The 26,610-nt window shown below is 49.2% G+C and overlaps 9 protein-coding genes across 9 annotated transcripts; 5 read left to right on the top strand and 4 right to left on the bottom strand.

Annotated features, from left to right (window-relative positions):
• Positions 1-166: 166 nt before the first annotated feature.
• N7503_006746 (DNA-directed RNA polymerase III core subunit RPO31) lies at positions 167-4,600 on the top strand (the record flags this gene model as incomplete). Its single annotated transcript, XM_057066293.1, has 2 exons — positions 167-261; positions 349-4,600. 2 exons carry the CDS (start codon positions 167-169, stop codon positions 4,598-4,600), a joined length of 4,347 nt encoding a protein of 1,448 aa, XP_056919974.1.
• A 969-nt stretch (positions 4,601-5,569) lies between these two features.
• N7503_006745 (uncharacterized protein) lies at positions 5,570-7,785 on the top strand (the record flags this gene model as incomplete). The annotated part of the gene is made up of 5 exons (XM_057066292.1): positions 5,570-5,748; positions 5,843-6,395; positions 6,458-6,828; positions 6,881-7,207; positions 7,269-7,785. The coding sequence occupies 5 exons, from the start codon at positions 5,570-5,572 to the stop codon at positions 7,783-7,785; spliced, it is 1,947 nt and encodes a 648-aa protein (XP_056919973.1).
• Positions 7,786-8,378: 593 nt separating this feature from the next.
• On the bottom strand, positions 8,379-9,988 carry N7503_006744 (aldehyde dehydrogenase family protein; the record flags this gene model as incomplete). The annotated part of the gene is made up of 2 exons (XM_057066291.1): positions 8,379-9,794; positions 9,908-9,988. The coding sequence occupies 2 exons, from the start codon at positions 9,986-9,988 to the stop codon at positions 8,379-8,381; spliced, it is 1,497 nt and encodes a 498-aa protein (XP_056919972.1).
• A 1,555-nt stretch (positions 9,989-11,543) lies between these two features.
• On the top strand, positions 11,544-13,487 carry N7503_006743 (uncharacterized protein; the record flags this gene model as incomplete). The annotated part of the gene is made up of 4 exons (XM_057066290.1): positions 11,544-11,594; positions 11,643-11,751; positions 11,812-12,050; positions 12,108-13,487. 4 exons carry the CDS (start codon positions 11,544-11,546, stop codon positions 13,485-13,487), a joined length of 1,779 nt encoding a protein of 592 aa, XP_056919971.1.
• Positions 13,488-13,689: 202 nt separating this feature from the next.
• N7503_006742 (uncharacterized protein) lies at positions 13,690-15,333 on the bottom strand (the record flags this gene model as incomplete). The annotated part of the gene is made up of 1 exon (XM_057066289.1): positions 13,690-15,333. One exon carries the CDS (start codon positions 15,331-15,333, stop codon positions 13,690-13,692), a length of 1,644 nt encoding a protein of 547 aa, XP_056919970.1.
• Positions 15,334-17,104: 1,771 nt separating this feature from the next.
• N7503_006741 (uncharacterized protein) lies at positions 17,105-18,406 on the bottom strand (the record flags this gene model as incomplete). Its single annotated transcript, XM_057066288.1, has 1 exon — positions 17,105-18,406. The coding sequence occupies one exon, from the start codon at positions 18,404-18,406 to the stop codon at positions 17,105-17,107; it is 1,302 nt and encodes a 433-aa protein (XP_056919969.1).
• A 2,263-nt stretch (positions 18,407-20,669) lies between these two features.
• Positions 20,670-23,668, top strand: chsG (chitin synthase class III; the record flags this gene model as incomplete). Its single annotated transcript, XM_057066287.1, has 5 exons — positions 20,670-20,750; positions 20,827-21,307; positions 21,373-21,734; positions 21,790-23,469; positions 23,531-23,668. The coding sequence occupies 5 exons, from the start codon at positions 20,670-20,672 to the stop codon at positions 23,666-23,668; spliced, it is 2,742 nt and encodes a 913-aa protein (XP_056919968.1).
• A 651-nt stretch (positions 23,669-24,319) lies between these two features.
• On the top strand, positions 24,320-25,144 carry N7503_006739 (NEDD8-conjugating protein UBC12; the record flags this gene model as incomplete). The annotated part of the gene is made up of 4 exons (XM_057066286.1): positions 24,320-24,340; positions 24,415-24,502; positions 24,618-24,907; positions 24,992-25,144. The coding sequence occupies 4 exons, from the start codon at positions 24,320-24,322 to the stop codon at positions 25,142-25,144; spliced, it is 552 nt and encodes a 183-aa protein (XP_056919967.1).
• A 320-nt stretch (positions 25,145-25,464) lies between these two features.
• On the bottom strand, positions 25,465-26,543 carry N7503_006738 (cytochrome c oxidase subunit VIIa). Its single transcript, XM_057066285.1, has 5 exons — positions 26,405-26,543; positions 26,304-26,338; positions 26,169-26,211; positions 25,952-25,987; positions 25,465-25,880 (listed from the first exon to the last, which is right to left on the bottom strand). The coding sequence occupies exons 2-5, from the start codon at positions 26,331-26,333 to the stop codon at positions 25,801-25,803; spliced, it is 189 nt and encodes a 62-aa protein (XP_056919966.1). The 5' UTR covers positions 26,334-26,338; positions 26,405-26,543; the 3' UTR covers positions 25,465-25,800.
• Positions 26,544-26,610: the final 67 nt, after the last annotated feature.

The following is a 26,610-nucleotide window of genomic DNA, read 5'->3' as shown; positions in this document are numbered from 1 at the left end:
CGGGGATTCAAACCTCGGAATATTACTGCGCTGATTTATTGAGCAGCATCACACGTTCATTTTGTCCCGCGAGTCTTCTACACCGTGGACTGCGGCTGACACCCGCACGCGCCGATCAAATCATCCTTGAGTCACCCTGCCATGCTCCAACTTTGACCACGGCGCGATGCAGCCCTCGGAGGATGCGCAGATCGATCTGGGCAAGGCCCAGGTCATTGACCGCACCCCTAAAATTATCAAAGAACTGAAGTTCGGTGTATTGTATGGGATCCCGATTTGCTTCAAGACTGAGCTACAGTACTCTTTGCGCGGAATGCGATAACTAACAAACATGTTCTCCTCTTCCAGGACAAAAAATGATATTGTTGAGCAAGCTGCGGTGGAAGTCTCGGACAGAAAGTTTTTCGACCTCGAGAATGGCAGAAAGGTGGTTTCCAATGGTCCTCTCGACACACGCATGGGTATTTCAGGCAAAGTTGCAACCTGTGCGACTTGCGGACTGAACTCAAAGGATTGTAATGGTCACTTCGGCCATGTACGACTGGTTCTCCCGGCTTTCCATGTTGGGTACTTCAAAAGGGTTATCGGCATCCTGCAGGAAATTTGCAAAGAATGTTCACGCATCCTCCTCCCGGAGACCGAGCGCCGATCTTTCCTACGAGAAATGAGACGTCCTGGTCTGGATAATTTGCGACGAATGCAGATTGCGAAGCGAATCAATGAACGATGCCGGAAGACTCGGCAGTGCGAGCACTGCAACGCGATAAATGGTGTGGTAAAGAAGATTGGCACAAGTGCGCTGAAGATCACCCATGATAAGTTCCGTGCGTTCAATGCCTCAACTTCTGTCAAGAAGCAGCCACCACTCAGCAAGACCGTCTTCGATGATTCTTTTTCTGAGGTGCGAAATTCAAATACCGAGGTTGAGAAACACTTCAAGAAGGCACAGGATGACTTGAATGCCTTGCGCGTGCTCAAGTTGTTCAAGAAGATCTCGGACAGCGATTGCGAGCTTCTGGGATTAGATCCCAAGGAAGCCCGACCGGAGATGTTTTTGTGGCAGTTCATTCCGGCCCCGCCCGTTTGTATCAGACCGTCCGTTATTCAAGAGGCAGCATCTACCGAAGACGACTTGACCGCCAAGTTGGGTGATATCGTGCAAAGTAACATCAATCTCAAGAACTCCCTGCTTAAAGGAGCGCCTGTGCAAACCATCATGGAATGCTGGGATTACATGCAGCTCCAGATCGCAGTCTACATTAACAGCGATGTGCCTGGTCTCAACAAAGCGGATCTTGGAAAGCCCATACGTGGATTTGTCCAACGATTGAAAGGAAAACAGGGTCGCTTCCGTGGTAACTTGTCCGGAAAGCGTGTTGAGTACACTGGTCGAACGGTCATTTCGCCCGATCCCAATTTACGAGTAGATGAGGTTGCCATTCCGGAGCTTGTTGCCAGGAACCTGACCTATCCTGAGGTGGTCACCCGATACAACAAGGAAAAGTTGCAAGCCGTTGTGCGTAATGGAACGAACAAATACCCCGGAGCGAGATACTTGATCAAGAAGGGCTCTATCTGGCAAACAAACTTGAAGTACGGTAATTTGAATCATATGGCCAATCAACTCCAAGAGGGTGATGTGGTCGAGCGTCACCTTGAAGACGGTGATATTGTACTGTTCAACCGGCAGCCGTCCCTCCACAAACTCAGTATTCTCTCTCACTTTGCCAAAGTTCGACCGCATCGGACATTCCGTCTGAATGAGTGTGTTTGCAATCCTTACAATGCCGATTTTGACGGAGATGAGATGAATCTACACGTTCCACAAACCGAAGAGGCGAGAGCAGAAGCAATGGAGTTGATGGGTGTCAAGAATAACTTGGCCACGCCCAAGAACGGTGAACCCATTATTGGTGCCATTCAGGATTTCATCAGTGCTGCTTTCTTGCTAAGCAGCAAAGATAACTTCTACGATCGTCGCTCTTTCACTCAAATTTGTCTCTATATGTTGGGCCCCGAGACGCGATTTGACTTGCCACCGCCATCCGTCATGAAACCACAAATGCTCTGGACTGGCAAGCAAGTTTTCAACATCTTGATGCATCCTAACAAAGATGACCCTGTCTTAGTCAACCTTGATGCGGCATGCCGACAGTTCAAGCAGCCAAAGGATGGAAGACCCAAGGACTTGGATCCGAACGATGCTTGGCTGGTGATCCGCAACTCCGAAGTCATGTGTGGTGTCATGGACAAGTCTACAGTCGGTGACGGTAAAAAGGACAATGTGTTCTACATCATGCTTCGAGATTATGGACCTGCTGCGGCCGCCCAGGGCATGAACCGCCTGTCTAAGTTGTCAGCCCGCTGGCTCACCAATCTTGGATTCTCTATTGGTATCACGGATGTGTGGCCCAGCGAGAGGCTAGTCCAATCCAAGAACGACCTAGTCGAAGCAGCCTACGCCGCTTGTGACGAAGTTATTGCTAAGTTCAAAGCTGGCACTTTGGAGAAGTATCCTGGTTGTGACGAGTTGCAAACTATGGAAAACCAGCTCTCTGGTATTCTCAGTAAAGTTCGTCAGCAAGCTGGTGATGAGTGTATTGCACAACTCAGCAAATACAATTCACCCCTGATCATGGCCACGTCCGGATCTAAGGGTTCTAGTATTAACGTTTCCCAAATGGTCGCGCTTGTGGGTCAACAAATTATCGGCGGTTCACGTGTTCTGGATGGTTTCCAGGACCGTACTCTACCTCATTTCCCGAAGAACGCACGCCAGCCTCCTTCCAAGGGTTTCGTCCGCAACAGTTTCTTCTCGGGTCTTCTGCCTACCGAGTTCATTTTCCACGCCATGTCTGGTCGTGAAGGTCTGGTCGATACTGCCGTTAAAACGGCCGAAACCGGTTACATGTCTCGTCGGTTGATGAAGTCTCTTGAAGATCTTTCGACTATGTACGATGATACTGTACGGAACTCATCTGCGGCTATTGTGCAATTCCAATATGGTGACGACAAGTTGGATCCTTTGGATATGGAAGGCAAAGCCAGACCTGTCCACTTCGAGCGAACCTTCATCCACTCTGAATCAACCACATACAAAAATAATGAACGGAGTTTGCTGCCAGCGGAGATCTTGGAAGTCTGCGAAGAGATGCTTGGCGCAGAGCGCGCCAAGCTGGTCCGCAGGGACCTTATGGGCAATGAGCTGGGCTATATGGATCGCAGTGATCACGGAATCGATCAGCTTGAGAGTGCGCGTGATTTCCTCGACTCCATTCAGGAGTATGTGGAAGGCAAGGCCGAAAAGCTGATTAACCTTGGTGGTGACGTCGGTTCGATCGAGGAAGGTAGCCGACAAGGATTAGACCATACCGGAAAGCTGACCGAGACCACTCTACGCGCATTCATCACTTCTTGCCTCACGAAATATAGGAGAGCTCAAGTTGAGCCTGGTCATGCTGTGGGTGCTGTTGGAGCCCAGTCCATTGGTGAGCCGGGTACTCAGATGACTCTTAAGACTTTCCATTTCGCTGGTGTCGCTGGTATGAGTATCACACAGGGTGTGCCTCGTATTAAGGAAATCATCAACGCCTCCAAAGAAATCAGTACGCCTGTCATCGCCTGTGAACTGGTCAACAAGGAACATATGGCTGCAGCACGTATTGTCAAGGGTCGTATTGAAAAGACCTACCTGCGTGACATCATGCGCTCTATCACCGAAAACTGGACCGGCAGCTATGCTTATGTGACCATCAAGATCAACCTCCAGACCATCTCTGATCTGAAGCTCGAGCTAGATGTGAGAAAAATTGCTCAGGCGATTAAAACCCACAAACGCTTCAAGGGTGCAGATCTCACATTCCGCGTTGGCACGTCTAGCATCAGGATCTTCATGGACATGGACCCGGCCAGTAAGACAGGTCTGTCGAAGACTGAGGTCGCTGCCACGAGTATGGACCCCTTCCTGCGTCTCAAGCATCTTAAGCGACTGTTGCCCGATATCCAGATTCTTGGACACGCTCGTGCTCAGCGCGCCATTATTCGAACGGATGAGACTTCCACCTCCAACACTCTATTGGTGGAAGGCTACGGCTTGAAAGAATGTATGACGACCGTCGGTGTGGATGGCCTCCGCACAAGGACAAACAACGTCATGGAAGCGCGCGAGGTTCTCGGTATTGAGGCGGCAAGAACTACAATTGTTGTCGAAATTAGTGAAGTCATGAAGGACATGAACATCGATCCTCGCCATATGCAACTTCTGGCCGACGTCATGACGTACAAGGGCGAGGTGCTTGGTATCACTCGGTTCGGTCTGGCCAAGATGCGTGACTCGGTCCTTCAGCTCGCCTCTTTCGAGAAGACTGCAGACCACCTCTTTGATGCTGGTGGTGCTGGCCGTACCGATCTGATCGAGGGCGTCTCTGAATGTATTATTATGGGCAAGACTATCGGACTAGGAACCGGTGCCATGGAAGTCGTCCGCAAGCTGAACTTTTACGAAGGCCAGATTGGTCCACGGAAGACTGTGTTCGAAGATGCCTGGACCGAACTGTGTGAAGTACCTCAGGCAAGGAAGGGCAAGAAACGGGTTAGGTAGTGGCGAGATCTTGCCATCATCTTTATTTCTCTCCTTTTTCATTTCGGTGGCCGCTTTCATCCGCATTTTCCTCGGCGTTGGAATGTTTGCTTTTCTGCCCAGTTGCAGCCTTTGGGCACGACTCTGTACATGTACTCCCAGTGCGGCCAATTGGCGCCTGTTTTATGCACGTTAGCGAATAGTGACGATCTGCAATCGACGACGACTTTAGCCAAGCATCATTAGCTTTTTTTTTGCTTTCCTTGTAGCGGCTCCACCTTGGAGAGTATCAGCCACTCCTCCGAGAGGATACCTAACTGACACAGAAGCAGGGCGCCTCGCTATTACCATTATGATGTATTTTTTCCTATTTCCTGTCCAGCTCATGCACATAATTGGACCTGTCATCCCGGGGTAACCGGAGCTCGACGCCGCATGATGAGCAATTGCAGCTTTCCAACAGCACATCCCTGCACGTACATGACATGCACTTTCCTTATCCGCAAAACTCCAGCAAAACTCCAGTGAGGCACTGCATCAATGGTGGAGGTCTGTCGATTGGCCACGTTTCGCCTGCATCAAACCGGCAGCAGTTCCCTAGTTCCATGGCTTTCACCATCTTTGGGGCTTGTCGAGGGGCGATCAAGTCATACTCGCAAGCCAATCAGGTACTACAGCAATCCTGGTCAGGACATGGGAGGGTTGCAGGCATCCACCCTCGAGTTCTTTGTTCGGGACGAACACCCTAACCCTCATCGGTGAAGATTTGCCGGACCGCCCTCGACATCGCCGTTTCTTTGTTTCCCTACTAGTCTGTTGGGGCTGCTGCATAGGTCTTTGACACTCTTCTAATCTCCTCTAATTACGGCTTCCCCGTCCCACGGGTTGCACTTTTATATTCCTTTTCTCGACTAACTCCCCGAGGCTCCCCGAAGCTCTCGGGCCAAATATTGCCTATACCGAAAGCAAGGCTACTTTACAGTGAGTGTCATGGAACCTGTCGATTTGAGGTTGGCAAAGAAGCGCGAGAGTCGGACACGCGCTCCGACGGCCTGTCAGACATGTCGTCTACGCAAGACCCGGTGCGACAATAACAGGCCCACATGTAGCTATTGTGCTCTGCAAGGGGTAGATTGCATCTATCCTGAGACGTCCCCACGCCCTAGCCAGTAAGTCAAGTGGCTTGGTTACCTTTCTTACGGGCCTTGCAAAATGGCCTTGTGAAGCGAGTCCGAGACTGAAACATTTTCTCCTGTCCCGTAGATCTGGGTACGATTCGTCCAATCAGGAGATCCTGCAACAGCTTAATCATATTTCCTCGCTGCTGGAAGATATCAAAAATGACAGTTCTCCGGGCGGTTCCTCGGCTCGTTCGCTCCGGAGCTCCTTGCTCGGATTGACTGCCCAGAACCCCAGTCCACTGGCTGATATGGGGCTTGCAGGAATACATAGTTCACGCGGCAGTAGCTCCAATGGTGACTATCGTGCTTGTGAGCACGATCCCGACTTACTATATGCGGCTAGTTCCGCAGAGCTTATGCTCCGTTGGCCGATCTATGATAAGGTCGTCACAGATGCTGAGAAACACATTCGATCCTTTCTGCTCGATTCTCTGAATTCTCATTCCAAATCGGGAACTTCACCTCCCCAGATGTTGGGGGTTGGCCCACTTGTGGACGATATTCAACGTCTATGTCGGAAATATCTCCGGTTAGTACATCGGCGGAATCCCGTAGTGGATATAGAAAACCTCGAGCGCTATGCCCGTGAGGTGACCATCCAGGGATTAGGGTGGGACGGTCCGGCTTGTCTGGTGGTACGCTTTATATTCAAAGGCTGGGTTCTTTGCCCTTCATTGGGGACTAATCTCTTTGGTAGCTTCTTGCGTGTGCTCTAGCCTATTCCACATCTACATTTATACCGCTGGGGGAGATTCCCGAAGATCTAGATCTCATTCCTGGACCACCTCCATCTGACGCTGATATTGGCCGGGCAGAGGCCTACTTCCACGCTGCAAAGCAGCGGTTTGGGTCACTACATGCATCTACGACGGATATCCAGTGCTTTCTCTTAGCTGGATTTTACCACAGGCATGTTATGCGTCCGTTGGAAGCGTGGTTCTGCTTTCAGCAAGCATCATGCAGACTAGAAGTTCGACTGCGGTCATTATGCAGAGAGCAGTGGAGGGCAGATTCCAACTACCATAACTTGGAGTCTAGGCTATACTGGTCTTGTATCCAAGCTGAATAGTATGTACTTTGAGAGGGGTACTTGTTTCTAAATACTAATCGCATTCAATAGCGAAATGCAAGGTGAATTGCCTCTGTGGAGTAGTCGCCTTGAAAGATTAGGATTTTCGGACTCATTCCCAACTTTCCCTTTCCCAACATCTTCATCTTCCCCAGAGCACATGGGTGGTGAGAATGAAGCCCATATGGGTATATTGGGTGATCACAGTGGCACCGACGAGGAAATGGGCTGGAAATTCTACGTTGGAACTATTTGCAATCGTCGCACCGTCAATGATATGTTAGTTGATATGTGGCGGAATGGCGAGGAAGGATGGGTAAACAATGTCAGTGGTGTTGTCGAACGAACCTCTGAGGCTGTGAAAGTAGTCACAACCTGGTACACCTATCCCTTCCTGCTAATTTTCCGTCCATAATTTCTACTTACTAACAAAATGAAGGCATCAAATGTGCCAAAGCAGCCTCCCGTCACCATCCACAGCTAACCAAGACCTTGAATTTTTCCTGTTAGGTCGTTACCACGTCGCATGCGAGAAGATCTACCGCCCAGTCCTCTACCTTGCAATCCACTTCCAATCCCTCCCAAGCTGGGTGCAAGCGGACCCCCAAATCTCCGAAGCAGTGTTCATCCAAGCCCAGAGAGCAATCGATAACTGCGTCATTCTCCTCCCAAATTGCTGGTACCATTTCCGCCACGAATGGGTCCATAATGTCGTGCGGGCTGTGTTCTCTTGCGGTATCCAAATTCTTGGTGCTGTACTAAGCAACGTGCCTATCTCGCGGAGCCCGAATCCTGGAGGCTGGGCTTTGAGACCGCCTGGGAATTGGGGTGCGCTTGTGCGGCTTGGTATTCGGATTTTGAGGTTCTGGGAACATGAGTCTGTGGATGTCGAGATTATGAGGTCGATGTTGGAGAGGATGTTTCAAGGGACTTGTCGGTTGGCTGGGGTAAGGTAGAATTTTTTTTCAGGCCGATATCTTCCTAACGGCTCTTTCGCGTCAATTTCTACTCTTAATGTTTCTATTATCATATCTATGACTTTTGTTAGGGGAGCTATGTATCATTCCAAGGCCGATGGCACCCCCTATGCCCTGATTGTGGAGATTAACTATGGCGAGAAGGTGCATACCAGAAATATCGAGTTGAGGGGATTGGTCCTATCTAACTGGGGCTTTGCGACTAGTCTCCACCCTACTTCTTTCCCCTATATATGGATGCACCCTTACCTGTGGACGGTATTGGTCTCTAAAGGGACATACCCTTGTTGGTTACATACACTTCCTGTATATAGTCTTAGTGGATCTATGGTGTTACCCATGACCGATAATCTGCTTAGGGCTAGTAGTACATGTTTAGAGTAGACAAATAACTATAAATGACTTAACATTTCCTTAGCAACCATGTTATTAGCAATTTACCATGGCCTGTGTTAGAACCATAAAGCGAAGAAGCTCTTCTATAAAATCGGAGAGAACAACGGAGTTGATTTCGTTTTTTGATGCATTTTCCAAAGATAGAAATATGCGACTCTAGTCCCCAGTTCAAATACCTATCTGGGTCCAACATCCATATTGATGGTGATGGTTTTGGCTTCCAGATAGCTTTTTATAGCCGCGAATCCACCCTCACGTCCCCCGTTCCCGCTTTCTTTCCACCCTCCAAACGGGACGGTAGCTCCTGGCATGTAGTTGGAGTTGATGGCCACCGTTCCAGCCTCGAGTAGTCCAGAAACTCTCAGTGCACGCGCAATATCACTTGTGTAGACGCAGGCAGATAAGCCATAGCTGGTGTCGTTTGCAAGTCGAATGGCCTCTTCTTCGGATTTGAAGGTTCTGATTCCCAAAGCCGGACCAAATATCTCTTCCTTCCAGACAGACGAGTCAAGTGGAGGGTTCTTCATTATCGTTGGTTCGACGAAATTACCATTAATTTTCCCACCTGTGAGGAACTCAACACCATCTTTATTACCTTGCTTGAAGAAAGCCTGGACGCGCTCTGTCTGCGCCTTATCGGCCAGTGGGCCAAGGAATGTCTTTTCTGCCAGAGGTTCTCCCATAGTATTTTTAAACATCTCGAAGCGAGCCTTCAGCTCTTTCGCAAATCTTTCGGAGATATCTTCATGGATGAAAAGCCTTGTCGCAGCAACGCAGATCTGACCGGAGTTAAGCAGAAAGTTCTGAGAGGAATTCTCAAGGGCGTTTTCCAGATCCGCATCAGAAAAGATGATCGACGGCGATTTACCTCCAAGTTCGAGAGTAACGCGTTTAAGGTTACTATTTGTTGCAGCGACTTGGACTTTGCGTCCGGCATTCACGGAGCCTGTGTAGCTAATCTTTTTGATGTCCATATGGGAAGCAAGTAGCGCCCCTGTCGACCCAGGACCTGATATGATATTGATAACCCCTGGAGGGAAACCGGCTTCTTTGACTAATTCCCCGAGGGCCAGGGACCCTAGAGGTGATTTTTCTGAAGATTTGAATATGTATGTGTTTCCAGCTGCAATAGCGGGCATGGTTTTCATGCAGAAGAAAGCCAGGGTGGCATTCCATGCAGCAATACCAGCGCAGACACCCAAAGGCTGGTAGCGTACCAGTTTGAATCGACCATCACCATCCTCGGGCTGTAGCTCTCCTGGAAGCTTATCGCACCACCCGGCATAATACCGGACCATGGATCCCAGGCGTCCCCCGAGTACAGCGCCAAAGGCAAGTGGCTGTCCCATTGCAATGCTTTCGAGCTTCACAAGGGTAAGATAATCTCTATCGAGTAGATCGGCAAGTTTGAGCATTCTTTTTTGACGCTCGCTGCTGGCCATCTTACCCCAAGTCTCTTCGAACGCATGTTTGGCTGCTGCCACTGCATCATCAACGTCCTCTTCCCCGGCACAGTGGACCTCTTCTGTGACAACAGAGTCATCGGTCGGGTTTCGAACCGTCCAAAACTGGCCGGATTTGGTAGGGACGTACTGAGGACGATGGTAAGCTACTTTGCAAAAAGAAAAAGGGACCAGGGCAACACTGTGCATTTGCACAGTTAGAAGGGGCTTTCGTCCAGAAGGCAGTGCTTCATGTAACGTACCTTGTTACCGATGAAAAGCTTGGTTTGAAAGGTGAGGCTTTGGGGATCAGCACCATTGGTGAACGAACCGTTCGATGTCATTTTGCAACCGAGGAATTTGCGTGACTCCAAATTTATTTCTTGTTCTTTATTGTCATTCCCTTCATTCCAAGTGACGGATAGCAATATTTATAATCGGTCAGCACACTTCTCTGCGGTCTGGGCCATATTGAAACTTCCGTATTGGCATTGGCTTCGACCGAGTTTCATAAACCAGGCATCCACTGACTAATTAAAATGGGCCATGACTGGTCGGCCAGGCCATTCAGCAAGATCATACGCTTCTCTACAAGTATTTGGCATTTTCCCGTTTCGGTCATTTGGAGGATGTCAGACGACACTATGAGATTTATATTTTTAGTGATCCTTGGATCTCTCGCACACTTCTCTGTTGAAGAGAAATATGCAATCTATTAGGAAGATACATTTGTCAGAACTCTATGGAGAAGCTTAACTTTGCGTCATTATAGAGAAGTCTCCATACCGTCGTTCGAGAGCAACGATTCGTTTTGGGGATGCAAAGTTGCTCATTCGTCGCAAGACCCATTCAACAATTGACACATTTAGACCTATATGGGAGGTTCGATCTCTCATGACGTGCTCCATTCTAAGGTTACAATAGCATTGACGGGCGAGTTGTGGCGAAAACTGATATAACCTAATCTTCCACAGCCCCTTAGGCCAATAAGTCTGATGTCATCTCCTGGACCTTGGGACCATTATGGAATGCGCCTATTTTGATTATGCAGCAACTTTACTATATAGTTAAGGTTTCTTATATATACTGCATATGGAAAAAGTAATAAAATATAAACGGTCATAGTATTATAGAGTTTTTATATATCATAGTCCTTTCTATACTAAGATAGGATATACTAATATATACGTGGAGATTTTATACTTCTTAGAGGATAGCAAAGATTTCGTCGATATTAGGGATAGCACCATTAGATAGATCTTTAAGCGACATCTATTACAAATATCCAGGTGGTGTTTTCGCTGGAGATGAATTCTTGCCATTCAACCTCGCGATAGTGTTGTTAACGGCGTGCAAGTGGTTCTGTTTCTTTGGGCGTTCCCTTGCGTTCTTCTTAGGCTTCATTACACTGGCACGGGTGGCTGATCGAGTAGTAGCAGCAATTATATGGTATTTCGAGGTGGTGCCAAACAAAAATTGAAGGTCGAGGAATATTAAGAGGAAAGGACTCAGGGGTATTGTTGAAACGTGACTTTGCCCCTGGGGATGCCAAATATTGGAGCCCTATGCTCCAGGCATCAAAGTAGCCAGTAGGCCTGTCCAGTCCCGGGTTTGCAGCTCAGAACTGTCAATAGTGGATTAAGTAGGTCTATAATATTACTCTTGTCAAAGTGAAACATTACACGAAAGTTAATCAGTGCGAATAAAGTAGACTTTGGGCCTGATTGAAATGCCTCACGAATGGCTTCCATTTCCAATAGCAGCAGCAATTTCATGTTGCTGAAAGACAATTTTTTTTTTTTGTGCAGTTGTATGTCATGGCGGAAGCTTGGCAGGGAGCGGGGAAGTGAATGTCCTCCGCACCGCGAAACTCCCGTTCCACCATCCCAGCCTTTCGACATGGCAGTCCCTCAGCGGACACTCAACTGGTTATATTCAGCCTTGACCAAGGTCCGCAGCTTCTCAAGGGCTTACAAAAGCTATCTAACACTTAATTAGGATCACTACGACCCCAAACAGACCTACCACGACCCTAATCGAGCCTACCACGATGTTGTCAACACGCTTGCTCAGTACCCCTCGCTCTCCCCTCGCACTGATGTTTATAGTGAGTTGCCACTCAATTCCACGGTATCTGGCATTGCGTGCTAACGATATCCGTCTTTAGCCTACGAGAATGGCTTCTCTGCCCTTCTTCTCCACCTTGTCGGCACGCTGCCTACGGTCTTCCGAGGGACAACATACCGGTTCCCTGTCGCTATTTGGATCCCAAATACGTACCCGCGCGAACCGCCCATGGTATATGTGACACCACCCCAAGATATGACAGTCCGTGTTGGCCAACATGTCACACTCGAGGGGCGGGTGTATCATCACTATCTTGCGCATTGGGCTGAAGCCTGGGATGTAAGCAATTGCGCCCCACGGGACCGTGAACATTCACTGACATGTCGCATGAAATAGAAATCAACACTTGTCGACTTTTTGTCAATTCTCCGTGATGTATTTGCCAAGGAGCCTCCCGTTCGCTATCGTCAACAGATGCCACCTCAGCAACCCCAACAGGCGCAGACACAATCTCCCCCGCCGGTACCACCTCTTCCACCTGGGATGGGGCCCTCGCAAGCTGCGGTCCAGGCACAATCTCCTCGCCCAATAGTTCAGACCCAATCCCCTCCACAGCTCCCTCCGAAACCTGGGTCGGTTCCCACGCATCAACAATCGCCAGCCCAGTTGGCAGAACGGTACCGATCCCCTCCACCGCTGCCACCGCTGCCTCCGAAGGGATATGACCCTAGACGAGCGTCGTCAATCCCCATGGGAGTAGCAGGCTCTGGAAGCCAGGTACCTCAGCAGTATGCGCCATCACAATACCCAGCTTCGCAATCTACGGGGCACACCATGTCTCCGGTACCCCAGAGCCCAACATACAATAGAAACGCCGGTTTCAATGGACCTCAACAACCACCCTATGCTCGTCAAGCTGGGCCACATGGCACACAGGCTCCGCCGATTCCACAGCAAGCTCCTCACCAATATCCTCCCCAAGCATCACAGTCTCAATACCCGGGTTATCAGCCTCAACACCCTCTCTCACAACAGCAACCACCACCACCTGGGCCCCCATACCCACAAAACTCTCCTTATCCATCAAATTACCCACATCCGCCTCCAGCAGCACCTGCTCCAAAGACCCAGGCACCAGACCTTCTTACGTCTCCCTTTGAAATCGGGCTCCCATCATTTGCACCCACAGGACCAGCTCCTCCAATCCCACCAAACCCAGAAAAGGATGCTCTCCTACAGGCTGTCTCTAGAACACTGGCCGAGACCTTAGCAAATCAAGCCACGCAATCCGATGCAGCAACACACTCCCTAGTCTCGCAATCCCACTCCCTGCATGCAGCAATGGCAACCCTGCAAAACGAAGTGTCCGCCCTCAACGCCTTACAAGCAACTCTCCAATCCAACACCGCCATCCTCCAGCAATCTATCCATCGTGCAGATGCCACAATCGCAGGTGCCCAGGCCCGCGCAGTATCGTCCGCTACCCCGTCAGCATCTACTGCAGCTGGACCCTCAGATCCTCCGTCTGGCCTCCCACCCATCGACGAGGTCTTGGTTGCCCCCACAGTCGTCGGGAAACAGCTTTATGATCTCGTTGCGGAAGAAGAGGGTATCCAGCATGCGCTTTATGCGCTGCAGGCTGCTCTCGTACGTGGCGTTATTGGGGTGGATTCTTGGTCTCGTCAAACACGCGGTCTTGCGCGTGAGGCATTCTTGAAGCGAGCACTGATCACTAAGATTGGACGTGGGATGGGATTGGAGACTTCCGTTTCATAATGAAGCTCTTCCTTTCTGTGTATAACTGAGAGCTTTTGTAGATACCCTTTTTGGAACTTATTACCAGCACGATAGAAACAGGTTAGACTACTTCATTCTATACTGCTGGCCATACTGCTTCTGCCTCTACTTCTGATCATAAAATTTGAACGATCATAATAAAATTTTGGTTTGTATGTATGATAGGCTTTATATTGTATGTTCATTCCCATAATAGCCGAAGGATCTTACTCGCTTTCGACCTCTCCTTGGGCATCCTTTGAGGTTCTTCAAATTCAAGCGCCTCAACCTCCTCCAATCCTAATGTCAAATCAATATCCTCGGCCTTGATCATCCAAGCATCTTCCCAATGCAGCAAACGATGAACAAGATAAATGGCCAAAAAGACGAAGATCCCGATATATGCGACCAAGAAGTCTGTCACAGACCAATGTCCCGGGAAGAACACATAGAATCCATTACACAGTAATAAAATGGGAAATATCACAGTCGCAACCCATCCGAGATAGGGCTGAACCCGAGAAGTATAATGCAGATCGCTCGGTTTAATGGAAGCAAGTCGGCATGCTTTCCGGAATCGATGAAACATAACACAGCAACAGATCCACGAGATAAATCCTGCGGTGTTGGTTACGCTGACGAACCAGTTGAACACTGTAGCTGGGCTACTTGCGCAGTTCATGTATGCAAGGAAGGCGAAAAGAGAGCTCGCCATCACGGCGTAATAGGGGAGTCCGTAGCTGTTGCATCTTGTGAAGATCTTTGGTGCTCTACCCGCAATAGCTAGGGAGTAGAGTGAGCGGCTGGACATGTAAAGGTAGGAGTTGCCAGATGACAATGCTGATGTGATGATCACAGCATTGATCACGCTGTCGAGACCATGGATCCCGGCTGTCTTGATGGCGATCACGAATGGCGAAGCTGCGACGCCGGAGCCGTTCGTTAGGCCAGATGCATCGCTTGGGCAGATAATACCCATCGCCAAGATGGAACCGATGTAGAAGATCAATAGTCGCCAGAAGCACATCTTCGCTGCGCGAGGAATATTCTTTCGTGGGCTTTTCATCTCGCCTGAGGCGATGACGATCAATTCAGGCGTGAAGTTGAATGAGAAAACGGAGTAGCATAGCACGTAGAGAAAAGCGCAGAAGCGGCCTTTATCTCCGCTGACGAGGTAGGGCTTCATTGCACCTGGATCTTTCCAGTAGTGGAAGCCCAGTTTTTGGCGATCTGGTCCACCTCCCCAAAAAAGAATAAAGGAAAGAACGAACAGGCCGAGGATCATAATGACTTTCAAGGACGCGAACCAGAATTCGGTCTCGCCGTAGACTCTGACCGGAGCAAAGTTGAGGGCCAAGATGACGACTAACATTATAGTTATGAAGGCCGCGATGGGGACTGAGTTGGGCCAGTAGTTGATGACGATCGCCGCGGCTGTGATTTCGTAGGCGACGATTATTCCAAATGAGTACCAGTATAGCCATCCTAGCGCAAAGCCTATGCTAGGTGATATAAATTGGGCAGCATAGTACGCTGGTGATGCACCGGAGATTGGTAGGAATGTATTCATTTCGCATGTCGCTGTCAATACGCCGTAGACGAGGATGCAGATTATGATGTAGGCGATTAGAAGTAATGCTGGGCCCGCGAGGGCTAGGGCTTCGCCTGTGCCAACAAAAAGACTTGTACCGATGGCACCACCGATAGCCAACATCTGAGCATGTCGTGAATTGATTCCTCGTCGTGTTTGACCTTGGGGTTTATCTATGATTTGGCCCTCGAGAGGCAATGACTCGGGGTCTATTGACAACGTTGTCTTGGGCTGTTTGTCGAAAGACGTACCCATTTTGGCGGTTAGGGAGGCTAAATTGAGAATGCGTATGGGGGACAAAAGACTGTGTATAAATATGTGGCATCTGTCGCTTTTCCGTTCTTATTCCGGTATCATGCCAACCTGAGTCAATGAGGTTCAAGATGTATATGCTTTCGGGGTGTTATCTTTTTATCAGAAAGTCAGGCAAGTCTAACCGGCGTATCAATAAATCGTCTCCCTCCCACTTACCTTGTATTAAGTGGATCCTGAGCCTTTCCCCGCATGTTAGCACATCTTGGGGCTAGACTGCATAGCCAGGCCTCTGTGTATGAAAACGGGGGTCGCCACGCGCAGTATCGGTCTGGGCTACGCGCGCATTTGAAAAATCGGGCTTCAGATAGCGAGCAATGTGCGGCAATGAGAAAGGTACTATATCCAAAGTGGCTGGGGATCGAAGTCCTTGGAATGGACCTCTCTGGCCCAGCCTCATGCCTCCATGTTCGATATGAGGAATGCTACAGAGGGCCCGTGCTTCGTAGTAAGATGAGATGCCCCTGGGCTCCACGCCTATTCGGCTTCAATGTAAGATGTGGCTGATAAAACCATGGATGCATTTATATCCGGGGTAGATAAAGACAAAGGTGGTTGGAGCTTGGAAATTGAGAGCAGTGAAGGGATAAACGGGACCTCGTACACCTGCGCAGTGGTGAGCACATACTTGCCTATATGGGTACGAAGTCCGAGCAGCTTACCTAGATAAACAGATTAGACATTCTAGAGAAATGGAAGGTTTTCACGAGAGACAAAGAGGCCTTATCGCCAACCTTCCAAGTTGTCTTTCTTTGTCATCATTTCATTGGAAGGCAGTGGCCCATGGATAAGGGACTCAATCTCCGAAACGGAGAAGACGACGTTTTCAGCTTTTATCTTGAACGGCTTAAGGCCAGATAGAATGCAGACATCGGTGCCACCATCGCAGATAAGGTCATTATTCAAGCAAATCTAGGCGAAACCTGCTCGCATCGCTAATACTTGAGTCACTCCCGAGGTTGCTGCACCTTTGCAGCGTGTATGCACATATTAGATTGCACACTCCTTCTTATCTGTCCACTATATACATAGGTATACCTATATCTGTTCAAGTAATCAGGTGTCTATCTAAAGAATCAAGTTTTCAAGGTTGTTCCAGGATACATGAATTTAAGGTTTATGGGTTGTGTAACACACCCATGGGTCACTCCCGTCACGATATATAACGGACATCCATCTGGGCACCACGAAACAATCCTGGGAACTTGGAACCTTAAAAGGAGTAAAAAATTCCAGTACAGTACAACGACCTAGAATTGGAAGTGTCATGACGTCCTAATAATTATGATAGTCTAGGTAGATCAATACCAGATATGAATCATACCTATAACCTTCCTTCTGATGTAGATACTTTTAGCTGATGTCGTTCAAAACCATGGTCAAGTTCAAATGTTTGATAGCCAAAGCCTGACTAAATAGGGGATATGCAACTTGCTAAGATTACAATGTATAAAATATGAACATATAAGTTGACTTCGATTGAGTGTTTCCACTTCTGCTTCCGCTTTCTGGGTGCATTCTCGCTGTACAGAGCACCCAGATAAAACGAACCGACGCCCATGATGAAAATGTACCACACACAAGGGATCCATAAGTACAGAGAAGTATATAAAATCAAACACAAGGAGAATAACACATCAAGATCCACAAGGAAATGAAACCAGGAACAAACCCAAACAAACCCAACTCTATAATCTCAAAATACACGCTCAGCTCATTTCACTTCATTTACATCGGAGAATGGACTCTCCACGCGCGCGGGCGGCATCCGGTCTGTGTGTCTGGAGCTGCGCTTGGCGGGGCCAGTCGAGGGAGTTGCACTCGAGCTGTCGTGGAAAGGGCTGGTCTCTGAGGTCTGAGAAGGAGACTCGTCGACCTCAATGATGGAGATAGAAGGAATTTTCTTGGCGGTATTTGTGGAGTGGGAGGGGCTGGAGGGCATCGTATCATCGTCTTCATCGGAGGAGTTACCGTCAAAGGTGGAGGTTTGGTGATCGAATTGTTGGTTGCTGCTGTTGGCAGAGGCAGATGTCATGGGCTTTTCGGAGATGGTGACTTCCTTGGCACTGGTTACATTGGCTCCATCCTTCTTCTTCAATGACGGACCACGGACCATGACTGGCTTGGCCATGACGGTGCGGGCGACAATAGAAGAAGAGGTGTTGGGGGAGTTGCCGGCTTGGAGGGCCCCAGCCTTGGCGAGTTGGGCAGAGGTAATGGCGGGCACAGCCGGGGCATCGGATGGTGTGATCACCACCGGTGTACCTTGGCCACTGGGAGAGGAGGTGCCAGATTCGGGACCAGAGTGGACACTGACGATATTGGCGCGTGTTCGGCTGATCTGTTGGGCGGGGACGGCGCTGACAATGGCATCGTTTCGGTAGATAGTAGTCGCAACGCTGCTTCGTAGGGTGTTCGCCATGCTCTGATGACCGGTCATGGTGGTCCAGGTGGAGTCTCGCAAGTCACCGGGCATGAAGAAGTGTTGGTCAGGGTGAGCACCGGGCAATGGAGGAACCGGGGGAACCAGGGTGGCCGGGGTCTCTGGAGGTGAGCGGTTGGTGACACCAGGGATATAGGCGATTTGAATGACGTTGGAGGCACGAGTGAGGACGGTGGAGGCAATGGACTGGGTGGACTGGCGCTCAGAGCGGGCAGCGTTGAATTGGCTGCTCTTCTCTTGTTGTTCGGCGCGCTCCTGGCGCTTCTTCCGAATGGCGAACCAATAGATCAGGAAGAGGATCAGGGCCAGACCGGCAATACCACCAACGACACCACCTGCGATCGCACCCGTGTTGGAGCCACCCGATGGTGCTGGCGTTGAACTCCCAGAGGTCGATGCAATACATTTTGTGGTGGCACAGGAGTCGCAGGACTGACTGGACATGCTACATGTGTAGCCAGTCGCGCATGATGGGCAGGTGGGGGAGGTATCAGAGCATGATACGCAGCGCTTGAAGAGAGAATGGGACGGTTGGAATTCCGAGAAGGTGTTGGAATCGATGTGGAAGGACATGATGGGCGGATAGAATCGGATGCGAAAAGGGGTGGTATCAACAGTCGACCGGTCAACGGTTCAAACGAATGTGCAGATGGAAGTTCGAGCAGAAAAGGAGTGTGGGAGGCTCAAACGGCGTCAAGTCGTGAGCGTCAAAGGCTAAATCATGAAAGACAAAGATCTAACTCAAAAAAAAAGAAGCAGGGATTGTTTGTTGATGGGTGGACGTAATCCAAAACGAGTGTGAGAGAATGGATCTGATCAAGGACTGACGCCGAACATGATCCAAACTGATAAATGATGGAGTAACCCGTTGAGATCGGATCGGGATATAGAGGGATGAAGGAGGAGAGAAAGAGGAGAACGTTCTCCTGGGAGAGTTCAAGTCACGGGCGGCCTGAGCGTGAGAGGCTTGGGTTCCACTCTACACGCAAGATGAGCGGGGATTAGGCTAGATTAATTTAGCGATCGGGGAAAAAGATAAAACCGAGATCAAGAAAGATTATTATATGCCTGAAAATGCGGTGATTCAATTGTACAAAGATCATGATATATCATGTTTCAACCCCCTTTTTGCGGCACCTTGCAGAGTGCCTTGACTAGATGTTCAGTGTACCTGAACTTGACCCGTCCTACGTATTACTACGGTCTAGAATCGGATCATTGTCGGGCCGGGAAATTACGTCCGAGTGGAACTTGATGATTGGCTAAGCATCAAGCACAGATCAATACACATAATTAGCAACAATTTTTGATTTTTTCATCTCAAAGAACCGTCAGAGTTGAGGAAAGTTAAATTGTAGTCTGACAATACAATGTGAGAGTAAGGACTAAAAATAGGATATGAGGCTGAAGACAAAGGGAACCAGGGGCAATTTGAGGCTGGAGTTAATTTACCTACTACAGAAGATTCGATTTGTTCCGATCCCAGCCTTGCAGGGAAACTTCAAGATTCGATACTCCATACATATCGGAGAATCTCATGTGCCAAGGATGACGGCTTAGAAACTGAGTAAGATTTGAGGAGGGACGCTGAGACACGGGAGGCGCAGCCCTTAATTAATCATGTTAGAGGTCACATGACTGCCGATCCACCCCAAGTCCAGTGCTCTCCATCTGTACAATCAAGGGACATTGCCACCGTACAAGACTCCATCGTACTGTACAGAGTGCAGGTACTCACTGGACGAACAGATCTATCCATCTCCGGCACGGGTCGGGATACATGATAGGGTGGCGTACCCGGCATCAATTATGCATGCTCTCCCGAGCCGTGCGGCACATACCAACGATATCATACCTATGGGACTGGTAGTATCAACGTTCAACTCAGGAATGTTGGAATGCGGTCAGTCCACTTTGAACCGTGTTTCACCAGTGGAGTCCGTTGATTGGAGTCGAGACTCAAAGTGGGACCACTTGCTGGAATTAGTTAAGTGTGCGGGTGATCTGGAGAAGCACCAAAATAAACTAGGATAAGGTAGCAACAGCGAAAAAATTCGAGTTTGCCAACGCAGAAGTTAAAGAAAGACTGGGCATGATCGATAAGCTAGGACGAATAGACTCATAGTAATGGATATTGTGATACATGCATCATCATAACGCGGTAACACTTGTAAAAATACAGAATTCCAGCCCAAGCGTTAATGCCAAGACAGGACCCTGGTCCCTGATTTGTCCCTGATCTGTCCCTAGTTTGACCCTTAGAGTGACCCTATTTGACCCTATTGACCCTGACAGGGACCCATAATCGAGTACTCCATACCAGTTCGATACCTCAACTTTCAAGGGATGAGATATGCGTAGTGTTGCATAGGCTAAATAATCCAAGCAATCAGGAATAGAGAGAGAGACAATATTACAGCTCATACGTGGATACCGGATTTCCCCAGAAGAACAAGGTTGGGCTAGCCTGGATGGGATTAGAGATGATCTATTTTTGCCCTCTTACAGAATAATACGATCACGCTCTCTGACCTGCAGACTCCTTTTTTCTTCCTTTCTTCTCTTGTTTTTCCTACCAGCCCCTCTCTCGTTTCCCATCTCTCACACCCCTTCCATCATAACATTCCGGAGTTGTGCTGGGACCCGTGGAACCAGTCCTCCTTCCCCAGCTTTGTTATTGCTTTCCTTTACCAGACTCAGTCTGGGTAATCTGCAAGGCCCTGGCGGCTTCATCGGTGGATTTTGGATTGCAAGAGTCCCTTGTTTCTCGATACCCCTCTTTCTGATTTCTTCCTGTACTCCATTTTAATCACTCTTTGATTTGCGCGCTTTCAACATGGCCTACCAAGGGTCAGACGCGCACACGCACTCGGCGGGTTACGAAGAAACTCGTTTGCAGGATGTACCCTCTTCACAGGTATGATCTCCTCTTAATCCAGGGCTAGATCAAACATATCCTTTGCGATCAACAAACTAACGCGTGACCTGCACAGTATCGTGAAGATGAGGATGCATCGCGAGGACTATTGTCCAGCCAACAGGGTCCATTTGCGACACCCTTTGATGACCCACACTCGCGCGGCCAGTCTCCCATCCGAGGGCAGTCGCCCATCCGCCCCGCCTCTGGTTACAGCTTGACCGAAACCTACGCTACAGACGCCGCGCCAGCATACCACGACCCCTACAGCGTGGGTACAGAGAACCCCGCAACCGCTTTTGGGGTACCAGCTCGAGTTGAATCGCCCTATGCTCGCAGTGAAACCTCATCCACCGAGGCCTGGCGCCAGCGTCAAGCTCCCGGAGGTGGAAATGGTGGTGGTGCCTTGCGCCGTTATGCCACTCGTAAGGTGAAGCTGGTTCAGGGTTCCGTCCTGAGTGTCGATTATCCGGTTCCAAGCGCCATCCAGAACGCCATCCAGGCCAAATACCGCAACGACCTTGAAGGCGGCAGTGAGGAGTTTACCCACATGCGATGTACGTGACGGAGGAAGCGACTTTGCTTGGAACAGGGACAGGAAACTAACGAGATCTTCAATCAGATACCGCGGCGACTTGCGATCCGAACGAATTTACGCTCCACAATGGCTACAACCTGCGTCCAGCCATGTATAATCGCCATACTGAGCTGCTGATTGCGATTACCTATTACAACGAGGATAAGACATTGACTGCGCGTACCTTGCACGGTGTGATGCAGAACATTCGCGATATTGTCAACCTGAAGAAGTCTGAGTTCTGGAACAAGGGTGGGCCTGCTTGGCAGAAGATCGTTGTATGCCTCGTCTTTGATGGTATTGATCCTTGCGACAAGGATGTCTTGGATGTCCTCGCAACCGTTGGTATTTACCAGGATGGTGTTATGAAGCGCGATGTTGATGGAAAGGAGACAGTAGCGCATGTTGTATGTGGCTGAAAATCGTGAAATAGGGAGAGATTGGCCTGCTGACATTTTTTAGTTCGAATATACTACCCAGCTATCGGTAACACCAAGCCAGCAGCTTATTCGGCCTACAGAGGATGGCCCTTCGACTTTGCCTCCGGTGCAAATGATGTTTTGTCTTAAACAAAAGAACAGCAAGAAGATCAACTCTCACCGTTGGCTCTTTAACGCATTCGGTCGCATCTTGAATCCTGAAATCTGCATCTTACTTGATGCGGGAACAAAGCCTGGCCCCAAGTCGTTGCTTTCCCTCTGGGAGGCCTTCTACAACGACAAAGATCTTGGTGGTGCCTGTGGTGAGATCCACGCCATGTTGGGCAAAGGTTGGCGTAACTTAGTCAATCCTCTCGTGGCCGCCCAGAACTTCGAGTACAAAATCAGTAACATCCTCGATAAGCCTCTGGAAAGTTCGTTCGGATATGTCAGTGTGTTACCTGGTGCGTTCTCGGCTTATCGATTCCGTGCGATCATGGGTCGCCCTCTGGAGCAGTATTTCCACGGTGATCACACATTGTCCAAGCAACTGGGTAAAAAGGGTATCGAGGGCATGAACATTTTCAAGAAAAACATGTTTTTGGCCGAGGATCGTATCCTTTGTTTCGAGCTGGTCGCCAAGGCAGGCTCGAAATGGCACTTGTCATATGTTAAAGCCTCCAAGGCTGAGACTGACGTGCCCGAAGGTGCCGCTGAGTTTATCTCGCAGCGTCGTCGTTGGCTTAACGGTTCGTTCGCGGCTGGTATCTATTCGTTGATGCACTTTGGTCGTATGTACAAGAGTGGCCATAACTTGATCCGCATGTTCTTCCTGCATATTCAGATGCTCTACAATATCTTCAACACTTTCCTCACCTGGTTCTCCCTGGCTTCTTACTGGCTCACCACCACCGTCATCATCGACCTGGTTGGTACTCCCAGCAAGAGCAACAAGGAGACTGCCTTCCCATTTGGCAAAACCGCTACGCCTATCGTCAATACCATCGTCAAGTACGTGTACTTGGGCTTTTTGCTCTTGCAGTTTATCCTTGCGCTCGGTAACCGTCCAAAGGGTTCGAAGTTCTCATACCTTGCATCTTTTGTCGCGTTTGGTATCATCCAGCTCTACATCGTCATTGATTCCCTATACCTGGTAATCCGTGCCTTCGGTGGAGGCGCACCAATGGATTTCGTGACCAACGAAGGTGTGGGTGCTTTCTTGAAGTCATTCTTCGGATCCTCGGGTGCTGGTATCATCATCATTGCGTTGGCTGCAACCTTCGGTCTCTACTTCGTGGCTTCGTTCATGTACGCTGATCCATGGCACATGTTTACCTCTTTCCCCCAGTATCTCGTGCTGCAGTCATCCTACATCAATATTCTCAACGTCTATGCATTCAGCAACTGGCATGATGTCTCCTGGGGTACCAAGGGATCTGACAAGGCCGATGCCTTGCCTTCTGCCAAGACGACCAAGGACGAAGGCAGCAAAGATGCAGTCATTGAGGAAATTGACAAGCCCCAAGCAGATATCGACAGCCAGTTTGAGGCTACCGTGAAACGTGCCCTCACTCCCTATGTTGCCCCTGTGGACCACGACGAGAAGTCCCTCGAAGATTCCTACAAGAGTTTCCGTACTCGCCTGGTGACCTTCTGGATCTTCAGCAATGCTTTCTTAGCTGTTTGTATCACCAGTGAAGCGGTAGACAAGTTTGGATTTACGGTATGTTCCGCGATCCGTGCACTCTGTTCATATGGTTTAAAGTACTAACTATTCTCTCCAGAACACGGCTACTACCCGTACTTCCCGGTTCTTCCAGGCTCTCCTGTGGTCTAATGCTGTTATGGCCCTGTTCCGTTTCACCGGAGCCTGTTGGTTCCTGGGTCGCACCGGTATCAAGTGCTGCTTCGCACGCCGGTAGAGGATGACGAGATGATGGACCATGGATACACGACCTTTTTTCTCGGCACATGTTTCCCTTTATTGATTTTTATTCTTCATTTCTTCTTGTCCTCTTGCGATATGTATTCTACCTAAAGATGCCCGGTTATTTGTGTTGGTTTGATGCCGGTATGTAGCGTGATGGATCATGGAGGTTAGCGACAGCCTTCAACTGTGATGTTTTTGTCGGAAAGTGATGCAAGGAATGCATTCGGGGCGCAATGAATTTCCCAATCTGAATCCATACTCAGATTTTCAAAAATTGTTCGTAATATCAATGTCGAACTTCTTCTGTGTAGCTAGACTGCCTTGAATTGATTTCTCGTATCGCATGTCTATAGCTAAAGGGCGGTGTATAGAGCGGTAAGCAAAAAGCCTAAGAGAATAGATTCTGTCGGCGGCGACCGCTTTATAACACCGCAGCATCGTGCCTAAGGACCCCGCAAGGTTGGGACTGCTTTGATCACTTAGTCCAGTTGCTTTGCCACACCTAACATCTCTTTTATATAAGCACAATCCGGCTGCACACAAAAAATAGCGCTGCTCAAACTCTCTTACTCGGACTGTCTTTCCTCCAACCGCCGTCCCTGCCCGCACACGACCTCCACCAGCGGGGTGATTCACAGCCAAGATGTTGAAGATTTGGTCCATGGTAAGTAAATTGTCTCAGCCCAACCTATACGCTATACGCTATACACAGTGATCTAGATGCTAACACTCCCAAAGAAGCAGCAGCAGCAACAAGCTGAGAATGCCGAAGGCGGAGGCAAAAAGAAGAAGAAGGTCACCGCCGCACAACTGCGCGTGCAACGAGGTCGATACCCCCTCAAACCAAACCCACCCAGAACTATATTCTGGATCTGAATCCATGCTACCAACACTCTGTTCTCTGTTGAAGATCCGTATCTAACTTGAACTTTCTGGTTTAGATCTCCAAGAACTTACCCTCGGCAACACAATGAAAATGACCTTCCCAAACCCCGACGACATCCTAAACTTCACCCTTAGCATCGAGCCTGATGAGGGCATGTACAAAGGAGGCCTATTCAACTTTACGTTCGCCGTGAACCAAAATTTCCCGCATGATCCGCCAAAAGTCAAGTGTACGCAGAAGATTTATCATCCCAATATCGATCTTGAGGGGAATGTGTGCTTGAACATTCTAAGAGAGGATTGGAAGCCTGTTCTTAATTTGAATGCTGTTATTGTTGGCATGCAGGTGCGCTTACCCATACTTTTCTCGTTATACTTGGTTCTAGGCATACCATGGTGGTGATGGACTTGGCTGACTATGACGTTTTAGTTCCTTTTCCTTGAACCCAATGCGTCGGATCCTCTTAACAAGGAAGCTGCAGAGGATTTGCGCTCGAATCGTGATGCTTTCAAGCGGAATGTGCGCGCTTCGATGGCTGGTGGAACTGTTCGGCGTGTTGCTTATGAGCGTGTTCTTCGATAGAACGGGCTCGGGCTTGCTGCTTACTTGCTGTGGGAATGAAGAGCGAAAAAATATCGCTTCGGACCTCTCCGGAGTGGTCAAGTATCGATGCGCATTATCATCTTACCTTGTCGTTCATCGTTACTATGTCCTGATCATGGCCCAGTGGGACTTACAGACGAGCATGTGAGATCATCTATGGGGCTTGAAGGTGATAAAGTGGGGTTTAGTACCCCAGGTTCCGCTGTCCAGGTGGCCGTGGGAGTTTTTGACGTACATATACCGGCGTACTTAGCGTTCAATTTATTGATAGATTAGGCCTACAATCAGGTCTACGCAAATCTTCAAAGTAGAATAACATGTGATATTGCCCATGCAACACCATATACTGGCAGCATGTCCAAACCACTGGGACAAATCAAACGAAACAAATTGATCACGGCGTATATATACAATCGATCCAAAACGTCACCTCCCTCGAACACAGTCGACACCTTCAACCCGATGGAAGATTACAGGAGACGAATCGAAAGAGCCGCGGATCTAGTCTGCCTTGGAACGGGTTGTATATTGGAATTTGAATGTCTTTTAGAAATCGAGATTGACAACAGGAGATGCCGACGGGCGAAACGAAACGAACCAAATTGGTTCAGAGGTGATGATCATCGTTGACCAATTTAGACGCGGCCAGCGGCGCGCTCAGCCTCGAGGCGAGCGTAGAAGGTATCACGCTCACGGACGCGGGGAAGGTGGAAGCCTGTATCCATGGAAGAGAGAATTAGAACGCATTCCTGGCGAGAAGGAGGGTGAACGATTTGCTCTACTTACCGTACCACCAGAGGTAGCCGAAGGTAGTACCGAAGCCTGTCGGAGGGCATGGTTAGTATGTCGTTCCTTGCATATTGTGTCCAGCAATCCCAGTTCCATAGCGTATATCGAAGTCGAATTACAGGTATCGCGCAGGTTGAACCCGATCCGTTTTCGAGTGGATCATGCCACCCGACCAACGACTTCCACCTCTAATCTGCGTATTGAAAGCACTCACCGAAAGCGACGCTCAGGTCCAGGACAAGACCCCGGCGGAGCATCTGTAGCGCGGGTTAGCTTCCGTTCTGTGTCTTTGCGACTCATCCGACCAGTCCGATCGGGGCGAGCCGGCTGGACGAAGGGGCACACTTACGCCGGTGATTGGGGGGATAGCGGCAGGCATTGTGACTGGAGAATAATGTTAATCGATGCTCGGTGCGATGTTGATTGCGTAAGGTGTTGGTGGGGACCTGCCTCGAACGTTGGGGGTTGGAGAGGTGGAGGGGAGAGAGTGTCGGGGTGATGTGGACGGGAACTGAAGTTGAAGCTTTCGGGCGGTAAGCGAGGCTCCGGATTGGTCGATTGAGGTTGAAGATTTGATTTGGCCTATGACATGGTGTATGGCATGATTTTGTATTTACTATGCTCAATGGAATATGACTATTATTTCTGGATTCTGT

This window comes from Penicillium pulvis (assembly GCF_028828015.1).
Source record: "Penicillium pulvis strain IBT 33274 chromosome Unknown contig_5_segment0_segment0, whole genome shotgun sequence".
Taxonomy (NCBI): Eukaryota; Fungi; Ascomycota; class Eurotiomycetes; order Eurotiales; family Aspergillaceae; genus Penicillium; species Penicillium pulvis.
Note: the sequence above shows the minus strand (reverse complement) of the source record. Positions and strands in the feature narration are given on the sequence as shown.

Excerpts from the sequence above, each read along its gene's own strand:
- N7503_006738 (XM_057066285.1), bottom strand. The coding sequence starts at position 26,333 with ATGCCTGCCGCTATCCCCCCAATCACCGGC. Across the intron at positions 25,988-26,168 it reads GGACCTGAGCGTCGCTTTCG|GCTTCGGTACTACCTTCGGC; the intron begins GTGAGTGCTTTC and ends GCCCTCCGACAG. Across the intron at positions 25,881-25,951 it reads CGGCTACCTCTGGTGGTACG|GCTTCCACCTTCCCCGCGTC; the intron begins GTAAGTAGAGCA and ends CCATGGATACAG.